Source organism: Camponotus vicinus, unplaced genomic scaffold (genome assembly GCF_025532165.1).
Source record: "Camponotus vicinus isolate PSW18456_S1 unplaced genomic scaffold, iyCamVici1.0 SCAF_1, whole genome shotgun sequence".
Classification (NCBI taxonomy): Eukaryota; Metazoa; Arthropoda; class Insecta; order Hymenoptera; family Formicidae; genus Camponotus; species Camponotus vicinus.
The window spans coordinates 14,950,296-14,973,831 of NW_028141945.1; the positions used below are offsets into that span (position 1 = coordinate 14,950,296).

A 23,536-nucleotide genomic window follows, 5' to 3' on the forward strand; every position below is an offset into this window, starting at 1 on the left:
ACCATCTTATGGCCCCCTCGAAACCATACAACTTTTGTCTAAAACATTTTTCTCTATCTTGCTTATTTTTCGAGTTATTTGGCTGCCTAAGTTAAAATGGGTCACCCTGTATATATATATATATATATATATATATATATATATATATATATATATATATCGTTTCATTCTCTGTTGTGTCATTTTATTTCATCTATGCGAATTTATTATAATTATATTTAATAATAATTATATCGCATAAATTATATATAATAATAATAATAAAAATATATTATTTTTTTTATTATTATTATATATAATTTATACGACTGGGAGTAATGTGTTTTATAAGCATGTGTACAAGTGTTAATGTTTTCACAAAAATATATAAAGGTCCATATTCCGAATATGGATCTTTATATATCTTGGCTTATAAGTCTTCTGATTGGCTGTAAGCCACTTTTAGAGGTACTTTTATCGATAAAAGAGGATTCAGAATATGAACCAAAGAGAAAAGATCACGCATAAATGAACTCGATGCCCGTGTTTCTCAATACGAAAATTATGGGCGTAGCACGGACACGCACCAAATACGTCAGACTTTGCCGACATCAACGTCAGAAAATGGGCGTAGCACGGACACGCACCAAGTGGAGACATTATCGACAGTACGAGAAAATGGGTGTGGAAATAGTTCCAACTTTGAAAATGGGTGCGAGGGGCGTTGAAAGCAATCTCGTAAAAGGGCAACAAGTAAAACGCCGGCCTGGCCGCTCTCAGGTTTCTCTCTGGTATTATCTATGTTTATTTTATTGGTATATAATTATTATGTGTATCATAAAAAATACGGGCAATTTCTTAATCTTATACCGGGACCATTGGGTTTTCCGATTATTGGCAATGCGCTCTAATTGTATGTGTCAGCAGGTATGTACAAAATTTTTAATCTATTTATATTAATTGACAAAGGAAATCTGTATCATGTATACAAGCAAAAATTTATAAATCATTTATTCTAAAACATCCCAGCAAACACCAAGTAACATTTATATAACTGTTAGTTGTAATTTCCCACTCAACAATATAACAGTTACATAACATATCTGTTATGTAACAGTTATATTGTTGAGTAGGAAATTATATAACTAACAGTTATATAACTGTTATTTGGTGTTTGCTGGGATATTTATTAAGATTTATTAAGATTATTACATGCAGATTACTTCTCTTTGCAATAACAATTTGTAATCCATTTTCTGTATTATTATTTATCTGTTTTCAACGTATTTGGATATATGTGCACATTAATATTGAAACTAAAATTAATCCCATGAAAACATTTGTGTGTATTGATATATATAATATAATTTTCAGAGGAATTATGGATGTCTTGTGTAAATTATCTGATGAATATTATCCCATTTTTAAACTAGCGAGTTTTTTTATATATGCAATATTTACCCGTCATCCAGACGATTTAAAGGTAATAAAAGAAATTTCATTCTCTATACACATTACGATTGAATTAGATTGAAGAATCTTAGGATTCACAGAAAGATTTTTACTAATAAAAAATGTTTCTTAAAAACAATGAAAAGACAAATTGATACTCCATTGAGATTAGAATAAAATACAGAGATACAATTAATAAATTATTTGTGTATCTAAGATTTTAGTGATATAATAAGTGAATAATATATATTTCTTTCTGTTTCTGATGATTTCAGACGATACTAAGCAGCACTAAGCACATCGAGAAAAGTTTTATATATAACATAAGTCATCCTTGGGTAAATACAGGTCTCGTCATTAGCACAGGTAATAATATAACGTTAATATCCCTGGCAAAAATGAGACGTTTCATGAACGTTTGTTTGGCGTTTACATGAACGTTTGTGGAAGTTCGTCGAGAGTTTAAAAACGATTAGTAAAGAGTTTGTAGAACAAAAATTGCAACACTGCAGCGTTTAAAAGACGTTTGTACGTTATAGCGTAAACGTAAACGTTTGAAAAGTCTGAGTAAACTCTGTACACGAAGATGTATCAACGTTTACTGAACGTACTCTGAAAAATGTTACCTCAGCATTGCAAAACTTTCATGTAACATTATATAAAGAGTTTGTAGAACAAAAATTGCAACACTGCAGCGTTTGATAAGCATTCAAAACCCAACAACGTTATGTAAGTGCTCTTACAAAGTTTGAAAAGCATATAAACTCTCAGAAAACCCTCACTCAACGGTTGTTAACGCTTTATAAAGTTTCTTATTTTCGCCAGGGGTTAAATGACAAGACACTTTTAAGAGTAACAAAGGACTTTAATAACTGAACACAGAACACGCACACGAACAACAGATTCACAACGTATTTATTTCACAATTATCGCTCGTAAACGGAAACGCGTCCGTATAGCTTGACAGCTATTTTTCCGGACTCCGTTTGACATCTGAATCCACAATATCCCGGAGACGATCTTCTCTTTTGCCGCAACGAGCGGCCGCACGACGCGGCACCGAAACACGAAGCAGGGACGTAACACTATGTATAAGTACATACTTTTCTATTACAATTTGTTGCCGATCTGTCTCCATCACAGAAAACCAAATAAAATGTTACAATTAGACTTGAATATTATCTTAAATGGTGAATTTATACAAACCCTTTGTTATAAAAACTAATAAATTTAAAAGAAATTTGCAGATAAGATATTGAGAGATAATTTCGTAATGCATGTATATATTGTTATAAATAGAAATAAGAGAGATATTTTAGTCAAATCAAACACCATCACTAATATATTGTGCTATAAATACATTATATAGAATAGATTTAATTAATATTATATATATAATTTATAATATTATATATTATATATTTATATATTATATGTATATTATATGTATATTTATATTATTATTATATATTTATATTAATTTACTTCTATTTACTAATTCATAAAAAGTTAATTACAAAATAATAATTACATCTACCTGATACTTGCAATTCCTCTTTTATAGCACAATGTTGCATTATTTCGTTTTTGTTTTAGCGATTAAGTGGAAGTCGCGGCGAAAGATGTTAACACCTGCATTCCATTTCAATATATTGAATGAGTTTGTTGATATCTTGATCAAGGAAGGTGATTGCATTGTAAAATCGTTAAAAGATGTCGGAGGGACAGTTATAAAGGATTTATTACCATTTATTAGTGAACATACGTTAAACGCGATATGCGGTAAGGAGTTATTATTTTATATTATGTACAGGAATTTTATTCTAAATGATTATAGCTTAAAATAAAAATAAAATAATGTTTCTATACGAAGTATCAATGCTACAAGTAAAGATAGATAATATCTAATATTTTATAAAAAAAAGTTACCCGCAAAATATTCTCCTAAAAATAATATTCGACTGTTTATTTAAATGCATTTGTAGAAACTATCATGGGCGTCTCTCTGCAAAAACTTGGCGAGTTCCAACAACAGTATCGAAATGCGATTCACGATATAGCCGAATTAATGATTTACAGGTAATTCACGAATATAGAATATAATTGTACGATTTTTTAACTTATAATCCACATCTTTTAATTTATAATCTTATCTTTTAACTGTGATACATTACATTATACATTTTGAAAAATAGATTAATTAATGAATAATTATGTAAAAGTGGACATAGTGAAAATGTCACTTCGTTCACAAGTCGACAATTTTCAATTAAAATCTATTGTATGTGTATCACTAAATGTTCATTTACATAATTGTTTGTAATCTTTAAAATGTTGAAAATATTAGAACAATTAAGGGAAAAATAAATTGTATCCAAAATTTCTAAAGAAATTATCTTTGATCAAAAAATCTATAGCTAACATAAAATAAAAAGTTTTTAGAAAATTCTACTTTTTTGTAATATATATATAGATTTAAATTGTTTATATGTTCTTTACAATCTGTAATTATTAAGGATTAAATTGATTTCATAATGGCTTTAATTAAGGCTTTTATAAAATAACATTATTGGAATTATACAATATCATCATTTGAAATTATGTAGTTTTACTGAATTTCGGTTTAAAGGATTAAGGCCTTGGTTGTATAATGATTTATTATTCTCATTGTCACCACAAGGAAGAAAGCAAAAGAAAGTCTTGAAAATATTGCATGGATTTACGGAAAAAGTACATTATCACATTATTATAAAATCTGATTATTTTAAATCTTACAACAATTTTATGTGTAAAATAACAATAAATCTCGTAATCTTTGTAGGATTACATTATTTATTATAAATATTAATAAGAAATATTAATATTATGTTATAAATATCTATGACATAGTACAATGTACCATTGCCGTTTAATATAAGAAAATCATTTTAAAAATTATATACTGTACTTGTATAGATCATCGCGGAAAGAAAGCTTTATCACGAACACACCAATGACCGATATTTAAAAAACTTTGAAAGTAACAAAGAGACAGAAAATGTCGACGTGTTTGAAAGTATGTAAGAGATCAGAGCTTCTAATTTAAGTTTGGCTGTGCAATTTAATATTATACATTATGCTTGCATTATTTATATTAAACACATAATCACATGTAATAATACAACATATGTTTGCTGTAAAATTAAATCGTTATTATTTGCAATAGAGTTTGAATTTTAAACAAGAACTGTTATATAATTAAAGCGTGGCATGCAAAAGTGAAATCGTTACTAATATGCTTTTTTTTAGTTAAAAAAATAAACTAGCCATGTTGGACCTTTTAATAGCGGCATCTCGAGAAAATTCTCTAACTGATTTGGATATCAGAGAAGAAGTCGACATTTTTATATTTCGAGTAAGTACCTGTAAACTTTTTATTTTTTTTGTACATAATATCTAAGTATGTATAACAATATGATATACACATGACGATGATTATAGGGTCATGATACTACAGCGGCGGGAATAATGTTTGCTTTACTACTCTTAGCTGAACACAAAGATATCCAGGTACCTATTTCTCGCAATATATTGAGATATATTATTTAAATTAAGATTTTTATTCTAAGTAATAAAGATATCAAGTTCTTGTTACAATATATTTTTCCTAGATATATTAGAATATTCGGAAGAGATTTAACCGTATTTAAAATAAATGTAAATATTTTGATTTATTAAGAATTTATTTTTATCTGTGCACTAAAAATCAGAATTGAGAAATACACTTTCATTATATTATTGATGACACAGGAGCGTGTGAGGGCTGAAGTCGATTCTGTGATGCAAGAGAACGGAGGAAATCTTAACATGAGATTATTAAACAATTTATCATATTTAGACTGATGTTTAAAGGAAGCGCTACGTTTGTATCCCAGCGCGGTTATGATAACACGCATGCCTGGGAAAGATGTAAAATTACGTAATTAGTCACTTTTTGCTGCATATATTTTTGAATATGTTACATAATATGAAGCATATATTATTCAATGTAAAATAAGATTAATTAGTATTTTAAGAATACAATATTGTTATATTTCATTTTTCTCAAAAAAGTTCTTATTTTCGTAAACTTTAGTTCTTCAATTTTATAATAATTTTCAGAATCATATATCGTACCCGCTGAAACGACCAAAATTCTTACTATCTACGGAGTTACTATCACAGAGATCTCAATTTTTGGCCAAATCCAGATGTATTTGATCCGGACAGATTCTTATCCGAAAAGATAAAGAATCGTCATCCTTATTCTTATATACCATTCAGCGCAGGACCGAGAAATTGCATAAGTGGATTGATCGCGATTTTCGTTTTTCTTCGTATCGATAATTTATCATAAACTTCGAATTGTAGGTCAACGTCTCGGTTTGCTGATGATGAAAGCTATGATAGCTCCTTTGATACATAATTTTTACTTGGAGTAAAAATTATGTATCAAAGGAGCTATCATAGCTTTCATCATCAGCAAACCGAGACGTTGACCTACAATTCGAAGTTTATGATAAATAAATTTTTACTTGGAGTAAAAATTATGTATCAAAGGAGCTATCATAGCTTTCATCATCAGCAAACCGAGACGTTGACCTACAATTCGAAGTTTATGATAAATTATCTATACGTAGAAAAACGTTCATATAAGATTCATCCCGATCAAATGCAAACAGCCGTTTAAAACTAAGGTGGATATTGTAAGAGTGTAGCAAGATGATGCAGTGAGAAAAATCGAAGAAAATTGTTATGCATATTATATGTTTAACATTATGAAGAAGTTTAATATTATGTATATAAACATTATATTTAATCATGAAAATATTCACACTGAATATCTTATAAATATATATTATAGAACCCAGTATATCCAAATTTAACATATGTAAAGATCCCCTATCATGTACAATCGCAATAAAAACGTTTATCCATAAAATATATACGTGCAAAGCTAATAAAACAATTATTTTTTTGCGTCTTATTCATAGAATTCAAAGAAAATTCCAATCGACGCAATCCACATTTCCCACGAGTATTGCTCTGAAAATCAATATCTTCTTCTCACGGAATAATACACACATCATATATCATGGTGTCAAGGTTGATAGAAGTCTGTTTCTGACGATTAGAGAACGCCATAGTGGATCATGGTTGCTGTTTTAATTTTCTTCTTTATTTCCTGTAACAAGTCCCTTTTTTTGTACTAGTGGATTGTTTTCTATTTTTTCTTTTGGTAGCTAGAATCTTTTTCTTGGAAATAATTTTTAATCGACGAAATATATTCATCGTATACTTGAATCGATTTGCAATACTGCAATTATATTTTTATATCTGCAGCAGTTTAAATTTGTCAAGAGATTTAATTAAACAAATATTAAGGAATCATAGGCTATAAGAGCCAAACGCGGGTAATCGTGCGACGGTTTCACAGAAAATTAATTTTTCTGTGAAACTAATACTTGTGCACAGAGCACGGATTTATCTTGGTTAGACCAAATAAAATTTATAATCTCAAATCCGAGATTCTTATAATACCCCTCTTATCCCCCCAAAGAAGTTACAGGCGAGAAAAGTAACAGGCCGAAAGTCGCTGAATCGGGAATGTTACTTGGTCTAACCAAGATAAATCCGTGCCCTGTGCACAAATATTAGTTTCAAAGAAGAATTAATTTTCTGTGAAACCGTCGCACGATCACCCGCGTTTGGCTCTTATAGCCTGTGATTCCTTAATATTTGTATATTTACATATTAGAGCCTTACTATCTTCTTAGATTTAATTAAATTTAATTTTTTTTCTGTCATGTGAAATAATATTTTTATATTTTTTCCTTGTCTATTTTCAATTTTAAGTGAGAAACGTTTTAATTATACATTTGAAAGATACAGTATATTTATCGTCACATTATCATACTTTAAATTTAATTCCTTCATACATAAAATATTATTTATATTATATTTGTTCTTTTCTATATGTTAATGAATTCCTTCTTCACATAAATCTCGTGGGAAGAAGATCTGTCGCGTAGATTTACACTTACACACGCACACAAACACACAATTTCAATTTTTAGTACATCTTAATTTATCTTTCATGTAAATGATACTTTAAACACACAGATATTTAAAAATGTGTTAAGATTTTATATATTCAGAGCTTTAATTGTTATCTTCTTTACAAAAAGCCAAATTAAAAAAAATAAAGATGTGGCTAAAGATAGCTGAGATTTATAAAATTTTGGATATTTTAGAAATAGGAGGGTAAGCTACCTTTGTACTATCTACTAATATAACTATTAAGTTTTATTTATATTTATTTATATTTTATTTGTTTTATTTATTTATATTTATATTTTTATTATATTTTCCAGAATAAGAATTCAATATATCAGGAAACAACGATATGAATATTAATATAGCCAGCTGCCAATGGCTAATTTATAATTATATAAATATGAAAAGAGAGAAACAATTAAAACTCCAGTTATACAATGTTCATCAACGTCGTACAACATTCATTCTTGTCGAAACAAACTAAAATTACCGAAATAAAAAGAAAATTAAAAACAGAGCAAAACAAAAGCAAAAACAAAAAATTAGAAAGTACGGGATTTAAAAAATTTAGTTAATATTTCAAAATCACGAATTACTAAATAAAGAAATGAAAAAAACATGTAAAAGTATATTGAAAATTATATTAATTGATAATCTCCAGGATAAAACTATAATACAAAGTATATATAAATATTTTAAGTTTGTTAAAAATACTTTTTATTATAATATAAATTTTTATTTTTTACAATAATAAATTAAACGAAAAAATAAGATTTTAGAATTGAGAAATATCACTGAAAAATTATTGTATAAAAATAATGTATATGACATATATGACGATGTCATGAGATTATAAGGACAAAATAAAGGGTACAAATAAAATAACGAACCAATGAACCACACATTTGAATTTTAAAATAATAGTTTGCATTTTTATTTGTTTATATATATATATTAACAATTTATCGACTAATAAGAGACCACAAAGATCTCCAATCGTTTGTGAAAAATGTGGGGTATAAGTGAAACGTATAATCAGCGCCATTTGCGCAACGTGAATATAAAAATATTAAATTTTAATAAATATTAATATTTTATATTAATAAAAATGCAACATATTATATATTAAATATTTATTTTAATCATGTTGATTCTTATTGTTAGTTTTAGCATATTACAATTCATATTCACTTATATCTTGTGTTACGTTTTACATTTTATTTATCTTACATTCATATAATACATATAGTCTTACGAAAGATATAATCTATTTTTTTATTTCTTTTTATCTATCTATACATATCTTGTACTTTTAAAGCTGCAAAATTTGTTTGTCTATGAGCAATCGACTATCTGCAGACGTTTTGATTAAAATAACTTCGTCGCAAAGAAATATCTCTTTGAGAAAGCACTATTTCTTTGTTGGTGACCACTTGGTACAAATCACAGCATCATTGTTATGATTAAAATTTCTTGATGAGCACTTTATGTCACATCACGAAATTAGATCAATAAAAATGTTATCTGTTATTTCCTAATATCTTACGTATATTAAGTGAGATTCAAATACTAACAAGATACAAAATTATAATTATTTAGATAAAAAAATGTCATATCACAGTGTAAAGCTTTTATATAATGCTATTGATATGCTAATATTATACAACTATTTTACATATGTTTCGAGTGCCTCTTATTATATTTTAAGTATTTTTTTATAAAATTTCTTCTTGGTGAAGCATGACATATTATAATTTTTATTTAGAATATCAATTTCTTTTATCTAGAATTTCTCTTTTCATTAATCATAAGTATGTCTATGAAACACAAAATAATATGTAAAATTTACGAATATACAGATATATAAATATTTCAGGAATCATTTGAATATTCCAGCAATATTTAAAAAATATTTAACATATCGAATGGAACATTGTATAAAAGCTTACACAAAAATATCCCATACATTTAACACATTGCATACATTTTCAAATCTATTATCTGTCTAAATCTCGATAATATACATTTTATTTTCGATGTATCCAAATGTTCCCAAATCCCCAAGTCCCCTTGATATTCTGTTGATATAATTTCTCCGCGTATTTTCGCGCTTTCCTACGAGAAAATACTCTTCGAAAATACCAATCGGAAGCGCTACGCTGCCGTTGCTTCCTGCGCGTATTAAATCTGCGAGAATGAAGAGTATTATTTGTTAAAGATATTATAAGGATTATATAGAAGCTATAGTGCCTTAAGTATAGCAAACATACTTTTTTAACATAAGAAACTTATATCTGTATTATTTGTTTCTTAAATTTTATTTTTCAAATTAATACCTTTTATTATCGCTCTGCCAATCCATATTTATATAATCCTGCTTATTTTGCTTTGTTACGCGGCTGTTAAACGACTGCTTAGATTTATGATAATCATCGGGATGCTCCGACATACGATTCTTAATTTCATTCCGAGGGAGTTTCTTCTTTTTTCGTTTTATATTTTTATCGTCATTATTAACAATTTTTTTAATAGAATCACTCGATTTAAAGTGATCCTTTTGTTTTGGCTTACTCTCCTCAAACAAAACTTTTCCAGAATTTTCATAATCCAATACAGATTCTTTACTATTTGTATCATGTTTGTTGTTAGAATTTGCAATACAATTCTTTGTTTTACACTAAAAAAAAATTTAATTTATATTAACATATAACTTGAATTGAAATTACATACTATGTGATATTTCTCTAAATCTTTTTCTCTCTGTAAGTGCACTATTTTTATATATTATATCAAAATTTTTGCGCTCTTCTCTTCTCTGTCTCTTTTTCTTCTTCTAATTTGAAATCTATATATATAAGAAATCAATAATTTATTATATAGATTATATAGATTTATAACTTACACTTGATGTGATAGGCATTACAGGTACATCATTAACATTATTAAATCCTGGACAAGAATTGGTTGAAAATGGACACACATCTTCCAATAATTGTATTAAAATATTATCGAAATTATCCTTTGACATGTCTTTTTGTATTCCAATTGATTGTAAATAATCACTCTCTTTTATACACCAATTAACTGACTCTTTATTGTTTTCTTCATTATTTTCTGTTGGTTGTTCTAAGAATTTACTATCCTTATGATGCTTATTTTTTAACCATGCATTGTGTCTTTTTTCATTATATTTAGTACATATATGCTTCAGCATTTCTCTATTCATTTTTTCTTTCAAGTCTGATGAAAATAGCTGAGAAGTATTATGTATTTTATCACTAGCATTTAGGGAAAACCTAGTATATAATACAATAATTTAAATATACACAATGATAATTATAATGTGAATTATAATGGAAATAAAAAAAAATGTTATTACTTACTTTGTGATAGTATAATGTTCATTCTTAGTTTTTTCATTACTTAAAGAATTCTTCTTTCCATCACAAATTTTCTGGCTCTTCTCTTTATCGTATTTTATATGAACTGTATTATCGGCTTCCTTGATTTGTTCCTTCCCTGATCTATTCTTATTTATTTTTGTGTTCCTTTTTCCAAACGTTTTTGGATTCAATTTTTTTGATAAATAGTTTGAAGAACAAGATTTATCATAATTTTTAAAAAACTGGTTATTTTTGGTTAATTGTTTCAACAATTCATCATCAGGCAATATATTTTTCAAGTCACATAATTTTTTAATCAATTTGTATCTTTGTTTAGTATATTTATAGTGCACCTTTAAAGTTAAGTTGTTCATTTTTTTTATCAAATTAGAGAGAAATAATTTAGAAGCAACATGTATTTTGTCACTGTCATGTTGCAAAATTCTGAAATATAAAATACAATAATTTAAATGTACAAGAATTTATAATTTAGAAATGAGAGAACTCTTGTGAATTTCATTATTTTATTACTACTTACTTCAAGGCCAGAGAATTGTACTCGTTTTGTGTATTATTAAATAATATCAAGTTTTCATGAAATGCATTTGTACCGTTCACAATATCCAGTATCTCATTTATTTCATTTTTCAAAGAACTATTTTTATCATGAATAAGTGCTAATGATGATAATACATGTAGAGATACTTGAAGTTGAGACACTTGATCCAACGAATGTGGATCAAAATTGAAAGATTCTGCTGTAATAGAAGGCTTGTTATTCGTTATATTCGCAGAATCTTCCTTAAAAAGCTGTTCTACAAAGTGTTCCATAATTTTCTTATCAACTACAGTACGTGCTTTAATTTCATTTAGCGTAGTATTCACTGGAAACAAAACACCTGATTAAAATATAAGCAATAAATTGGAATATAGATTTTAACAAGATCTTCTATGAAATTATTGATTTTACCTTCTGTCAGGGCTTTGCAAGTATTAATAATATTGTGACTTACAATCTTAAGACTTTCAGTACTAATCCCATTTGAGATTGGATCAGCTTCAAGAGTTACAAAAGAATAGCTAAGAATGAAACCAACAATGATACCAATTACAAAAGCCAGAAAAACATTCCTATTTGCCTATGTAAACAAAACAATTATTTTAGATAAAATTCTATTACAGAAAATATAAACAAAAAAAGAATTATTGCAGATCAATAATAAAATGAAACTTATATATGCATATATACACAGTCTTTCTCAAAATAACAAAATTTTTTTAAAATAGATGACACTACAAATTGTATTAGAAAAATTATATTTTATTTTACTCAAAATATACTCCTTCAGAAACAGTACAATGGTATGTATACTCAACCAAGTCAACTTTTGAAGGTAATTTTTTGGGATGATATTGAAGATGCTTGTCACTCGAGGCTGCTTGAATGTTAGAAATGCTATAACAGTGATGTCTTTTCATCAGAGCTTGTTTAAAAAATAATTGCATCGAGCTATATCAGGTGAATATTAATATAGCAATTTGATTTTTAGCTAAATAAAAAAACTATTAAAAATAAAGAAAATAGCATTTTAGCATTGAAATAACTGTAAGCGTCTTCAGTAATTTTTCAAAAACTTTTATCCTCCAACTTGGTTGAGTGTGCAAATCACTATATTGCTTCTCAAGGAAATAAAATAATCATTTTAACACAATCTGTAGTTTTTTCTATTTTAAAAAAGCTCAGTATTATTTAGACAAATCATGTATATATGAAGACATTTATTTAATACCTGTTTATTTATTTGTATTTCCACCATCTGCAGAGGCTCATGTATGTTATCCTTAAATTGGCCGATTTGAAGCCTATTTGTATTAACAACCTCTGCATCGCTCTCTGTTATAACAGAAATACCATCAGATATATCCTCTGGTTCTGCATTTATGAACGAGATTTTACTATCGCTACTGCTTGTCTGTGCAGTCTCAGTAATCTCAGTATTTGAATCCTCCTGAAAATTAAGAGTCAAGCGTTTAATATTCCAATATTATTCATACTTGCCCACAGTACCAAAAGTTTCATACGTCAACATTATTTTGCACATTAGAATTCTCATTCTTCTGTACGTCCAACGATTGACAGGTTTCATTATCGCCGTTTTGTTTACCAATCCAGTTCAATTTGATCCACTTGTTCTCGTCTACGCTCATTTCCACCTCTTCCACATGAGGGCAAATTTCGTTGATGTTTACATCATCCATTGTTCTCGTTAGAGACCTAACACCTCGCGTTATTTTTCTCCTTCCAGTCCTTCCTCTAAACTGACATTCCCCTTCGTCCGCAGGACGATTAAATAAACAGATCCTTCTATGATTAATCTCCTTTCTCCTTTAATCTATTTCAAATCAGTTGTCTACCTCTATTCTGTCCCTTCCTCCTGCTTTATTCCGAATCAGCTGTTTTCTTCTACTGACATCCCCGCGCGACTCAACAGTTGTCACGTGACCACGTGGAGTGAGAGAGCATGACACCTTCCTTCTACGCTCGACGTTTCTCTCTTAAAAGGTATGTATATATGTATATATGTATATATTGTAGGAATTTTATATATATCATACAATTACAGTGTAATATATAAAAGAATTTTCCATAAAAGGAAATCGCAGGACAAGGGACGTACTAGATTCGGGATTCGAAAGGACGCAGGAGAGGATGATTGAGCATAATTTTCCACCCTTGAAGAATGATCGCGTCCTCAGAGCGGCACGTGGGGAGCCGGTCGACAGGGTGCCAGTTTGGGTCATGAGGCAGGCCGGGAGGTATCTTCCCGAGTTTCAGGAGGTCAGAACCCGGTACGACTTCTTCGCCGTCTGCCAGACTCCGGAATTGGCCTGCCAGGTGACCCTGCAGCCGATAGAACGTTTCGATCTCGACGCCAGTATAATATTCTCCGACATCCTGGTGATCCCTCAGGCGATGGGCCTGAAGGTCGAGATGGCAGCGGGGATAGTGAGTGAAAACCTCCGCAAACTTATGCGTTTTGAAAGCAACATATGTCATATTCGTACCTCGTTGTTTATTCTTTGTAAATAAGAGGTGTCTGTTAGGGTCCGGTCCTGCCACAACCCTTGGCAGATCCTAGTGACTTGGCGAGACTCGTGCGACCAAACGTACAAGAAGCTCTGGGATACGTCGGGGATGCTATAACATTGACCCGGCATAAATTGGATGGAAGAGTGCCATTGATAGGCTTCACCGGAGCACCTGCAAGTACTTTCATAGAAAATCGTGCAAAATTGAGAATTATTTCAATACGAGAATACGCACATTGTAGATTTCTGCTGTGTCATAAATTGTATAAGTTGCACATGTATTAATCTTTACTTTTTAGTGGACTTTGATGGGGTACATGATCCAAGGAGGAGGCAGTTCCACAATGGCGAAGGCAAGATCTTGGTTGTATAAGTATCCAGAGGACTCTCATAAATTATTGCAGATGATTACAGATGTTATTGTGGATTATTTAGTGATGCAGGTGAAGGCTGGTGCTCAGGTATATTCAGAAGTATAATTTGACAAACATTAAAAAACTTTTTTATATAAAAAGAATTTTTATAATATATATTATACAATAATGTATACGTATATAACATGTACAATAATAATATAAATGAGAGGAATGACACTATATTATTTTTTTCCAAGTTACTTCAAGTATTTGAAAGCAATGGCGATTACTTGGATGATGCATTGTTTACAACTTATTCTTTCAAATATCTCAAACAAATAAGCGAACGTGTACGAAAGCAATTGAAAGAAGCAAATATTCCAGAAGTGCCTATGGTATTTATTATAATTATCATAAAATGAACAAAAATTACTTAGAAAGATAGAAGATAAATTTTGAACCTGTTTTTTATAGATTGCTTTTCCAAAAGGTGCAACTGTGAATTCTTTAAAAATTCTTGCTAAAGATAAAAGTTACGAAGTTATAGGCCTTGATTGGACTGTAGATCCTGTTGAAGCCAGAAAACAGCTTGGGCCTGATGTCACATTGCAAGGTAACATGGATCCTTGCGCGCTGTATTCTCCTCAGGTATGTTACATATATTTTTTTTAATTTATAAAAATTATACTAATTAGTGATAATTACTGATACATTTACAAGGATTTTAAATATATTTCATTATTTTTAGGATAAAATTGTTGATCGTGCACACAAAATGATATCAAATTTTGGTAAAACTCGATATATTGCTAATTTGGGTCATGGTATTTTACCGGATACTCCCATTCTATCTATGGAAGCTTTCATTAAAGGGGTACATTCTGCATAAGTATATCTTTACAATCATAAATACAGATATATATCCTCCTGAGTCCTTTGCTCGATTTTTCGAACGTCGTGATCTCTCTTTCATATATCTATGTTATGCATCAGATTATCACACGTATATATATATGAATTATGAATTTGTATAAGTTGTTGATTTTGTTATTCATTAATATATAAATTAGTATATAAATTATTTCATAATTTTATTAAATACATTGCATTGCTTTACACTTTCTCGTTTATATTTACTGGAATTTTATAATATTTCCAAAGTTAAAAGTATTTTCTGAATATTATTCTTTAATAAAGGAAAGTCTTGGCTCGTTCGTTCCATTACATATTTCAAATAATCGTGAAGAATTTGTTCATTTTGGAATTCTTCATTTATTGCTGCTTCATTTTTAAAAAGTATTTTGTATCGGCCGCTTTTAATGTCTTGAAGCATTTTAGCTTTTCGTTGTTTGAAAATTAATGCTTGCAAATTCTGCAAATTACGGAAGATTTCCTGATTATAACAATAATTAAATTTCCAAACAAATAACAATTCTAAACAAATTCCAAACAAATTCATAAAATTAAAGAAAAGATAATTTACACAACATACGTGATATTTAACAGCTTCTGTTTGTATTATTTCCTGATCCACATTTGGGATAACATCTTCTATCGTTTTTAATACTGTTTGCGATTCCTTACATTTGTCGAGTGTATCTTTTATTTGACATTCTTGTTCGAATATTCTATTTTCAATTTTCTTTGTATCCTATAATAAATAATCAGCATGATTTATTTTTCAATTAAGTCTTGGAACAAATTGATAGTAATTACCTTCGCGATTTGTTTTATCCTCAATTTCTGATCAGCAAGGCGTTTACAGAATATAACTTTTTGATTGTGTTGTCCTTTCGGATCTTTCTTAAATTTGCTCATAACTTTATCCAATATAATGTCTCTCCGCGCGACACAAAATTCCATATCGTGAATCAATTTTTCTTGTGCCCTGCGCAAATGTGACAGACGCATTTCCATTTTATGAATTTCGCTTTTCATCACGGCAATGTCACCACCATTACTACGCTCATTTTTTAACTTCTTCGTTGTTTCTTGCATTAACTGTACCTGAAAATATAAAGTGAATTAAACGATATTTTAAGTTTATTTGTTTGAAATAAATAATTAAATATTATGTAATATTATGTGACAAATGTTCTTATCCTCTATTATAATTACACATTATTTTATTATCATACATAATATATATTTAAAATTTTACTTTTTTCTCCCATGATAAACTCTCTTGTTGCACTGCATCTAGATTATCTTTCAGAATTGCCTTTTCCTCGTACATCTGCTTTAAATCACTTTGCATCTTTATTAGATTTAATTCTGCATCTTCGAGGGATTGCACTCCCTCATTTTTTGTAATAGAATTTTTGTCTTCTAGCTCTTCCTTCAATCCTTTCTGTATAACTAATTGTGCATTCATCTGCACCAATCTTTGTTGCAATAGATTTAATATTCTCTGCATATTTGATTCTTCCTTATCGAGCATTTCCAAGGTATGCTCTAATTTCAAATTCTTTTGATCCATAATCATAATTTCCTTATTGAGAAGATTAAGTTGTTGCAGCTGTAAATCTCTTTGTTGGCTCAACGAAATCATGTATCCTTCTTGTCGAATCCAGAATTGCTGTGATTTTTTATTATCTTGCTGTATCTCTTCTATATTTTTTTCCAAAGTTATTATTTTCATGTCAAGCGGATTAACTTCTTCACCACCAGTATGTGATAATATCTGTTAAAAAAAAAATATCAATTTACAAGTAAAAACTCTTTAACATTCCCATATTTTAATAGAATTTTCAATCGATAATATTACCTCTTCAATAGTTTTATTCAAACTAATAATTTTTATTCGTTTCCTTTCAATTGTTGTATCATGTTTCTTGATTTCTCTCTGAATCTCATCTATTTCTTTTCCTTTTGCATCATTATTTTGCAAAAGTTCTTCCAATTCTGTCTTTTCATGAGATATGTATGCATTGAGTTGTTCCAATTCTAATAATTTTTTGCCATAAAAATTTTCTGTTTCTACTAATGATAATTCTTGTTCTTGTATTCTCTCTTTAGAATCCACTAATAATTTATTTAAATATCGTGCTGCTTTATCATGTGCAACTTTCTCCTCCAGTTTGCTATATATTATATTTTCCAACTCGTTTTGCTTGTTCAAAAATTTTGCAAATTCTTTATCAACTTCTTCCTCTTCATGTAGCAAATATTGCCATTCCTAAAGTATGAGACATGCATTAAATAATATAATATACACACACAACTATGTAAAAAGTATAATATATATAATATGTATATTTTTAAAGATATTTTCTATATGTTAATAATTTTATAGCTTCCAATAAATATACAATAATATTTAACGTACATTATTAATTAAATTAAATTCATGTTGTTCATGTTCACTAAATTTTGCCATTTTTACTAATTCAGATTGCAAATTATTTAGTTTATCATTTTCCACCTCCATCAGTTTTGAAATAATCTGTATATTGTTTTCTATTCGTACATGCAATGAAGTCAAATTCTCGTTATTCTCTACTTCTTTATGAGTTTCTTTCTTTAATTTCTCTATTTCTGTGTGTAACGTGTTGAAGGACTCGCATATTTTCCTGAAAATATATTGTACTACTTCAATCTTTTCCATTTAGCGAATGACAGTAGAGTTTCACTGAAATAATTATCTCTTTAAATCAATAGATGTGATTGTTTATGATATCATCTTCTGTTAAAAATCCATTCATTCAAATCCTTAAAGATTATGGAGATATTACATACTCGCGTTCTGTGTTTAATTGCTCGTAAACTTTATTCCGCTTAGTAATATTCAGTACAACAGAATTCCAAGCATTGCATAAATTTTTATGTTGCTTATGCAACGCTTCTAGATCGGCATTAACGTCAGCAATCATCTGGCTAATCTCAATTTTCTCTTTATTTTTCAACTGTAACTGTATATCTAGATTGGCTATCTCATTCTTAATCTTCCATATCTCCTCCATGAGTCTAAATATTATAAAATCTTTCTGCTGCTTCTGAGCAATTAGATCTCGTTGAATCGCCTTATCTTTCCTGGACACTTGTTTGGAAATAGCTAGACTATTTTCGAGCTCCTTTTGCCACTCAGAAAATTGTGCTTGTAAAGCTGTAAGTTGTTCCAACTCCTGCGCAAGATTCTCCTCTTTCGTTTTCTCATCTAGCAATTTAGCATGGGCGACCTTACGAACGTCTCTCGCCTCCTTTACACGCGCATCTTTCTCTTCGCGCAATAAAATTACATTTGTTATCATGCTTTGATATTTCTCGATTGTCATTTGCTGCTGTGCTATCTCTTGCTGGGAATAGTACAACTGTAAGCTCTCTGCTTCGTGTTCTTTTTCTATAGATTTTATTTTGGCCTCCTGTAAAGTATAATTGCAGTTAATTATTAAACAATTATATATGTAATATATTAGTTTTATTCGTATATGTATTGTATTTGATAAATTCTTTTTAAATCTGGAAAAGAGAGTAAAATCCTTACAAGCTCTAATATCTCGCTGCTCAACTTATTGTCAACACGGACAAGATGTTCCCGCAGAGCATTTTGGAATTTCTTCATCAAGGAATCGTCTGGATCCAGAACGTTTGGCACATTTAAGGACTTTGGATCTATCCATAACTTTTTCTTGAATCTAGTCCCTGGTTGCTCCATGCCATTAGCATTGAATTCATCATCAGGAGGTGCGTTTAAAGTGTTGCTTTCGGCCGGGGTATCCATCGCGGGATTCTGGACCGCACAATATTTTATAAAAAATAAAATCTTTCTGAAAAAAACACAAAAGAACTCGCTTTACATTAAATTGATCTGTGTGATCCAAACTGTTGTTGATTCAAACTAGATATGTAACTAAGGAAGCATGACATCATGAGATTGTCATTATAAGCATAATCAATATTTAAATTTATTTAATACATCAGAGCCGATTTAATTAATATATATATATTAATTAATATAATTAATTATGTTTAATTGTTATTAAGCAAATAAATTAATTTTTATTAATTAACAAATATAATAAATTTTATCAATTATATTAATTAACTAATTTTGTTATATTTATTACATTAATTAATTGACAAATATAATAAATTAATTTGTTAATAATTAACAAAATTAAATTGTTAATTATAATAATTGCTTAATTGTTAATTGTTAATTATGTTTAATTTTATGTCACATTTAATAGTCTCGATTTTATTTATAAATAACGAAAAATATATAATTATGAGATGAATTTTTTACCACATATTTTACATTTTGATGATAAACATATTAGTGGAATGAATAATACTTTATCGATGGTTGGTAATTAAAATTTCCTGCTAAAAAATTAGCAACAATATCGACGATAAATAAAATTCCCATACTTTGTTATCGCAGAAAGATGAGTTACTAGTCGTGGGACGGAGAATTTCAATTATACTGGCTGTCAATAAAATGTAATTCACGAATATATATTATATGCAGAAGACTTTGTGCGCCTACAGTTTTTACGAAACACTAGGAAATCGAGATTAATAGTGTATCATGTAACAAAGACTCTTTCCCCGGACAGGCATCAAGCTGACACGAACCCACTATTGGTTTAGCGCTGTCACCAGCTGTCACCTTTGAACGCGACGCACGTTGTTACTCCCTCGTTGACAGTTCGAGTGAGAGATCAGGCGCGGTTATGTCCGAATAAGAATATACGACGAGAGCCTTCGTGCTGGGAGAGAATGCGTTGCATTCGCGGTGCTCGTCGTTGAGTGTCTTATTTTAGGCAGCGATGCAGGACACGCGCCTCGTCGATGGGAATATGGAGGAAAATTGGCCGGAGAGGAGGACCATCAGGTTCAGCGGTACCGACAAGGCCAAAAATCATGTGTCATCCAACGATAAACCGCGGGTGGAAAGCGTGGATCCCCCAGATTATAGGTCGCGATTGTCGGATGGGCAAGATGCGGAGAAGAAACGAAGTATATATACATGTATACAGAGTGTGAGGGCAATCTCTTCCCAAAAAAAAGCTCTTGTAGCTCACCTCGAGAGCTTTTCAAAACATTATAATGAAGTATTTTTTCATCGAGTACTTTTCGAGTTATAAGGCTTGAAATAATCTCTTAATTTTACCAAAATTAAAATTTCCAAATTAATTACTTTAATTTGCAATTAACAATTACATATTTTTTTTTCGAAACAATTATGTGTTTTCTTTACACCAATTGATTCTTCCCATTATTTTGTGCATAAAAGTATTAAGGTAAGATAATCGAATGAATTTTACTAGATATTTTATGGTTTGTGTAAAAATTAAGAGATTATTTCAAGCCTTGTAACTCAAAAAGTACTTGATGAAAAAATACTTTATTATAGTGTTTTGGAAAGCTCTCGAGGTAAGCTACAAGAGCTTTTTTTTGGGAAGAGATTGCCCTGACACTCTGTATATGCGAATGATTGTTGGAATTCATTTGGCAAGGCAGTAGGATGTCTGCAAAATGAAAATCTGCAAGGGAGAAAAACTGGCATGATGAATTATGTTTTGTTGAATGTAAATAGACGGGATGATACCTTCTGTATAGATGCGTCATAACAGCATCACAATTCTTGCAGGATTTACATGGAAAAATAATGTGAATTGAAACAGTCATTAGTTTGACATTTGACAGATTTTCATTTGAGACATGTCGTGTTATGTCATCAACTTGATTTATACTAGAAATTTTCATTTTGACAGTGAAATTTTTATATTATTGCATAGCTTTGCTCTTGTAAGCTTGATTAAATTGAGTATATTTAATGTTTCAGGTGTGTCATTGATGCAATTTCTAAGAACGGAATTAACCAGAGATTATCAGCTGGAACATGACGAGGAGAGATTCTCTGCCAGAAGGGAAAAGGTTTACTCGTTTATAAAAATTCCTAGAGAGGTGGAAAACTTTATGGCGTATGGTTTTTTTCAGGTATATACAACAATATTATATCGCTATAAGAACAAAGTAATAGTCAAAATTATATCATATTTTTAGAATAATTTCCACTACTATTTTTCTTGTCGTAGTGTGCAGATTCCTTTCTCTTTGTGTATACATTTTTACCAATAAGATTTGCAATGGCTCTATGGGCAGTGATTACGAGGCCTTTACGACATTGCTTGAGGTACCTGAGGAATTAATCGATTAATACGATGTATATTCATTTATTCAAAAATTTTCACTTATCCCACTTTGTAGGCGCAAAGATGGAAAAGTTGGCGAGAGAAATACAGAAATGTATCTAAGCCCAGCTGAGGTGTGCGATTTATTAAAGGGAATTGTAGTGGTAGGTTGTTGGGCAGCCACCTGGAAAGTCGACACCTCCATGATGTATCATTTGGTTAAAAGTCAGTCGGTTATAAAGTTATATATATTCTACAATATGCTAGAGGTGGGAGATCGCCTTTTCAGTGCTTTTGGCCAAGACGCTATAGACGCTCTACTTTGGACCGCTACCGAGCCACGCTCGCGTTCAAGTTCCACTCGTACGCAACATCTGGGTACATTGCCACATCTTTTATTCGCCCTCACTTATGTGTGTATCCTTTATATATAATTATATTATAATTAATTTAATACTGACGTGATAACTCTAAGTCGTAGAACATGATATATATTCCTTGACTGCGTTCTCATAAAGTGTTACATAGCATATTGGTATTATTCCAAGCAACGACGTTAAATGTAGCGATCAACAGCAGTAACAAAGCCCTCCTAACAATTATGATGTCTAACAATGTAAGTATACCATGGAAAGTGTGAAACACAATTTTTCTAGTATCTAAGAATAAAATATAGCAAATTTAACTAAATAAATAAAGTAACAAATATAATGTACAAAATATAAACGAATCTAAAAATATATACCAAAAGTCTTTATATATCACATAATCTATATATATGTCAAATATATTAAATAATGTCTAATATATCAAATATTTTCAGTTTGTAGAACTGAAGGGTTCCGTGTTTAAGAAGTTTGATAAGAACAACTTGTTCCAATTAGCTTGTGCCGATGTCAGAGAAAGATTTCACCTAACTATGCTGCTCCTTGCAGTGAGTCTACAAACAATGAAAGAGTATGCATGGCACAGCGATCGTTTTGCTGTTTTGCTGCCTGATTGTGTCATGCTGTTGATTGCAGAAATTCTTGTTGATTGGGTTTGTATTACAACATAAATTATATTATTGTATTGCGTAAAACATGTTGAGAAATATGTTAGATTATTGTATTGATAATTGAACTTATCATTATTATATTATTCTTATCGTTAAAATCTTATAGTTCAAGTCTTGTGTACATTAGTCTTTGCTTGTTTATATATGTTGTTAACGTTTGTCGCTGACACTAATATTACACTATATGTCTGTAAAGGTGAAACACGCGTTCATCACACGTTTCAACGAGTTGCCTTCAACCGTCTACAGGGATTATACCGTGAGTTTGGCTTATGACATGACGCAGGGACGTCGAGAAACAGCGTTCTCGGATCCCTCGGATTTGGTCGCACGACGAATGGGCTTTATACCTCTTCCTCTGGGAGTCGCCATGGCTCGTGTTCTATGCACAACCCTCACGCCATCCGCGAGACCCGCTAATATTATACTTCTACTATTAGCTTATCTCATACTAGTGGCTCTTCGCATATTAAATAGTTTAATTATTCTCGGTAAAGCGTGCGACATAATATCGCACACACAAAATACCGATAAAGACGACATAGGCATGAAATCTCCGTCGCATAAACGTGCTAATAGTGCCGACATGAAGAATCCAAATCTTGGACCGGCCATCCTCTCCAACAGCGCCGTCAGTTTGAATAACGTCTGCTTGAATGAGGTATTTCTAAATACGGAAGAGACGCAAAATAAAACTGAGAAGCTTCAGTGTAACGCCGACGAGTTTACAGTTGCCGCGAAAACTGTGCTAAGGACAGGAAGCGAACCCCTTCTTCCACAATGACAAATCTTAATAGCGCAATTAAAGTACAATGGTTTTTTCTTATTTATAAATTGTACATATTTTCCGTTGTACATACATATACATGCACAGATATTATATATGGATGCTTTTTTGCAGTAATATTTATATAATGTATCTATGTAAGGATAATACATTTTTGGTTTTGTTTATTCGCACGTTTTACTTTTAAACGTCTGCATTTTTATACGCAAATTTATATG

General features: G+C 30.1%; 4 protein-coding genes and 1 pseudogene across 8 annotated transcripts; 3 read left to right on the plus strand and 2 right to left on the minus strand.

The window, feature by feature from the left end:
• Positions 1-516: 516 nt before the first annotated feature.
• On the plus strand, positions 517-6,436 carry LOC145959227 (cytochrome P450 4C1-like; annotated as a pseudogene). The gene is made up of 12 exons (XR_014434949.1): positions 517-691; positions 760-906; positions 1,354-1,462; positions 1,707-1,797; positions 3,028-3,213; positions 3,417-3,510; positions 4,038-4,161; positions 4,387-4,490; positions 4,720-4,825; positions 4,912-4,980; positions 5,221-5,389; positions 5,572-6,436. The product of XR_014434949.1 is annotated as a cytochrome P450 4C1-like (transcript).
• Positions 6,437-8,399: 1,963 nt separating this feature from the next.
• On the minus strand, positions 8,400-13,393 carry LOC145976925 (uncharacterized). 2 transcript variants are annotated; one of them, XM_083108478.1, is made up of 8 exons: positions 13,055-13,393; positions 12,680-12,898; positions 11,860-12,028; positions 11,428-11,773; positions 10,890-11,333; positions 10,409-10,802; positions 9,843-10,183; positions 8,400-9,693 (listed from the first exon to the last, which is right to left on the minus strand). In XM_083108478.1, exons 2-8 carry the CDS (start codon positions 12,704-12,706, stop codon positions 9,534-9,536), a joined length of 1,881 nt encoding a protein of 626 aa, XP_082964604.1. In that variant the 5' UTR covers positions 12,707-12,898; positions 13,055-13,393; the 3' UTR covers positions 8,400-9,533. The 2 variants fall into 2 exon arrangements, with proteins under 2 accessions (XP_082964604.1, XP_082964595.1); XM_083108469.1 differs by having other exon boundaries at positions 12,972-13,393.
• On the plus strand, positions 13,137-15,453 carry Urod (uroporphyrinogen decarboxylase). Its single transcript, XM_083108509.1, has 7 exons — positions 13,137-13,452; positions 13,544-13,896; positions 13,995-14,153; positions 14,279-14,440; positions 14,593-14,730; positions 14,810-14,983; positions 15,084-15,453. Exons 2-7 carry the CDS (start codon positions 13,600-13,602, stop codon positions 15,222-15,224), a joined length of 1,071 nt encoding a protein of 356 aa, XP_082964635.1. The 5' UTR covers positions 13,137-13,452; positions 13,544-13,599; the 3' UTR covers positions 15,225-15,453.
• Positions 15,419-19,986, minus strand: L(2)41ab (lethal (2) 41Ab). The gene is made up of 9 exons (XM_083108456.1): positions 19,706-19,986; positions 18,819-19,101; positions 18,074-18,696; positions 17,664-17,907; positions 17,103-17,513; positions 16,497-17,018; positions 16,052-16,342; positions 15,828-15,986; positions 15,419-15,707 (listed from the first exon to the last, which is right to left on the minus strand). The coding sequence occupies exons 2-9, from the start codon at positions 19,053-19,055 to the stop codon at positions 15,480-15,482; spliced, it is 2,715 nt and encodes a 904-aa protein (XP_082964582.1). The 5' UTR covers positions 19,056-19,101; positions 19,706-19,986; the 3' UTR covers positions 15,419-15,479.
• On the plus strand, positions 19,705-23,485 carry LOC145976935 (protein TAPT1 homolog). 3 transcript variants are annotated; one of them, XM_083108494.1, is made up of 8 exons: positions 19,705-19,777; positions 19,894-20,296; positions 21,126-21,280; positions 21,379-21,476; positions 21,551-21,891; positions 21,993-22,090; positions 22,298-22,513; positions 22,728-23,485. In XM_083108494.1, exons 2-8 carry the CDS (start codon positions 20,107-20,109, stop codon positions 23,313-23,315), a joined length of 1,686 nt encoding a protein of 561 aa, XP_082964620.1. In that variant the 5' UTR covers positions 19,705-19,777; positions 19,894-20,106; the 3' UTR covers positions 23,316-23,485. The 3 variants fall into 3 exon arrangements, with proteins under 3 accessions (XP_082964620.1, XP_082964615.1, XP_082964621.1); XM_083108489.1 differs by lacking the exon at positions 19,705-19,777 and having other exon boundaries at positions 19,794-20,296; XM_083108495.1 differs by lacking the exon at positions 19,705-19,777 and having other exon boundaries at positions 20,191-20,319.
• Positions 23,486-23,536: the final 51 nt, after the last annotated feature.

What these genes read in the sequence shown, in the direction of transcription:
- LOC145976935 (XM_083108494.1), top strand. Translation starts at nt 20,107, where the DNA reads ATGCAGGACACGCGCCTCGTCGATGGGAATATGGAGGAAAATTGGCCG. An exon ending in TGGCGTATGGTTTTTTTCAG is followed by an intron (nt 21,281 to 21,378) that starts GTATATACAACA and finishes TTCTTGTCGTAG; the next exon opens with TGTGCAGATTCCTTTCTCTT. An exon ending in ATTCGCCCTCACTTATGTGT is followed by an intron (nt 21,892 to 21,992) that starts GTATCCTTTATA and finishes GTTCTCATAAAG; the next exon opens with TGTTACATAGCATATTGGTA.
- LOC145976925 (XM_083108469.1), bottom strand. Translation starts at nt 13,148, where the DNA reads ATGGATGATGTAAACATCAACGAAATTTGCCCTCATGTGGAAGAGGTG. An exon ending in TTGCAAAGCCCTGACAGAAG is followed by an intron (nt 11,774 to 11,859) that starts GTAAAATCAATA and finishes TTTTGTTTCCAG; the next exon opens with TGAATACTACGCTAAATGAA. An exon ending in TACAATTCTCTGGCCTTGAA is followed by an intron (nt 11,334 to 11,427) that starts GTAAGTAGTAAT and finishes TTTATATTTCAG; the next exon opens with AATTTTGCAACATGACAGTG.
- Urod (XM_083108509.1), top strand. Translation starts at nt 13,600, where the DNA reads ATGATTGAGCATAATTTTCCACCCTTGAAGAATGATCGCGTCCTCAGA. An exon ending in TAGGCTTCACCGGAGCACCT is followed by an intron (nt 14,154 to 14,278) that starts GCAAGTACTTTC and finishes TTTACTTTTTAG; the next exon opens with TGGACTTTGATGGGGTACAT. An exon ending in ATATTCCAGAAGTGCCTATG is followed by an intron (nt 14,731 to 14,809) that starts GTATTTATTATA and finishes TGTTTTTTATAG; the next exon opens with ATTGCTTTTCCAAAAGGTGC.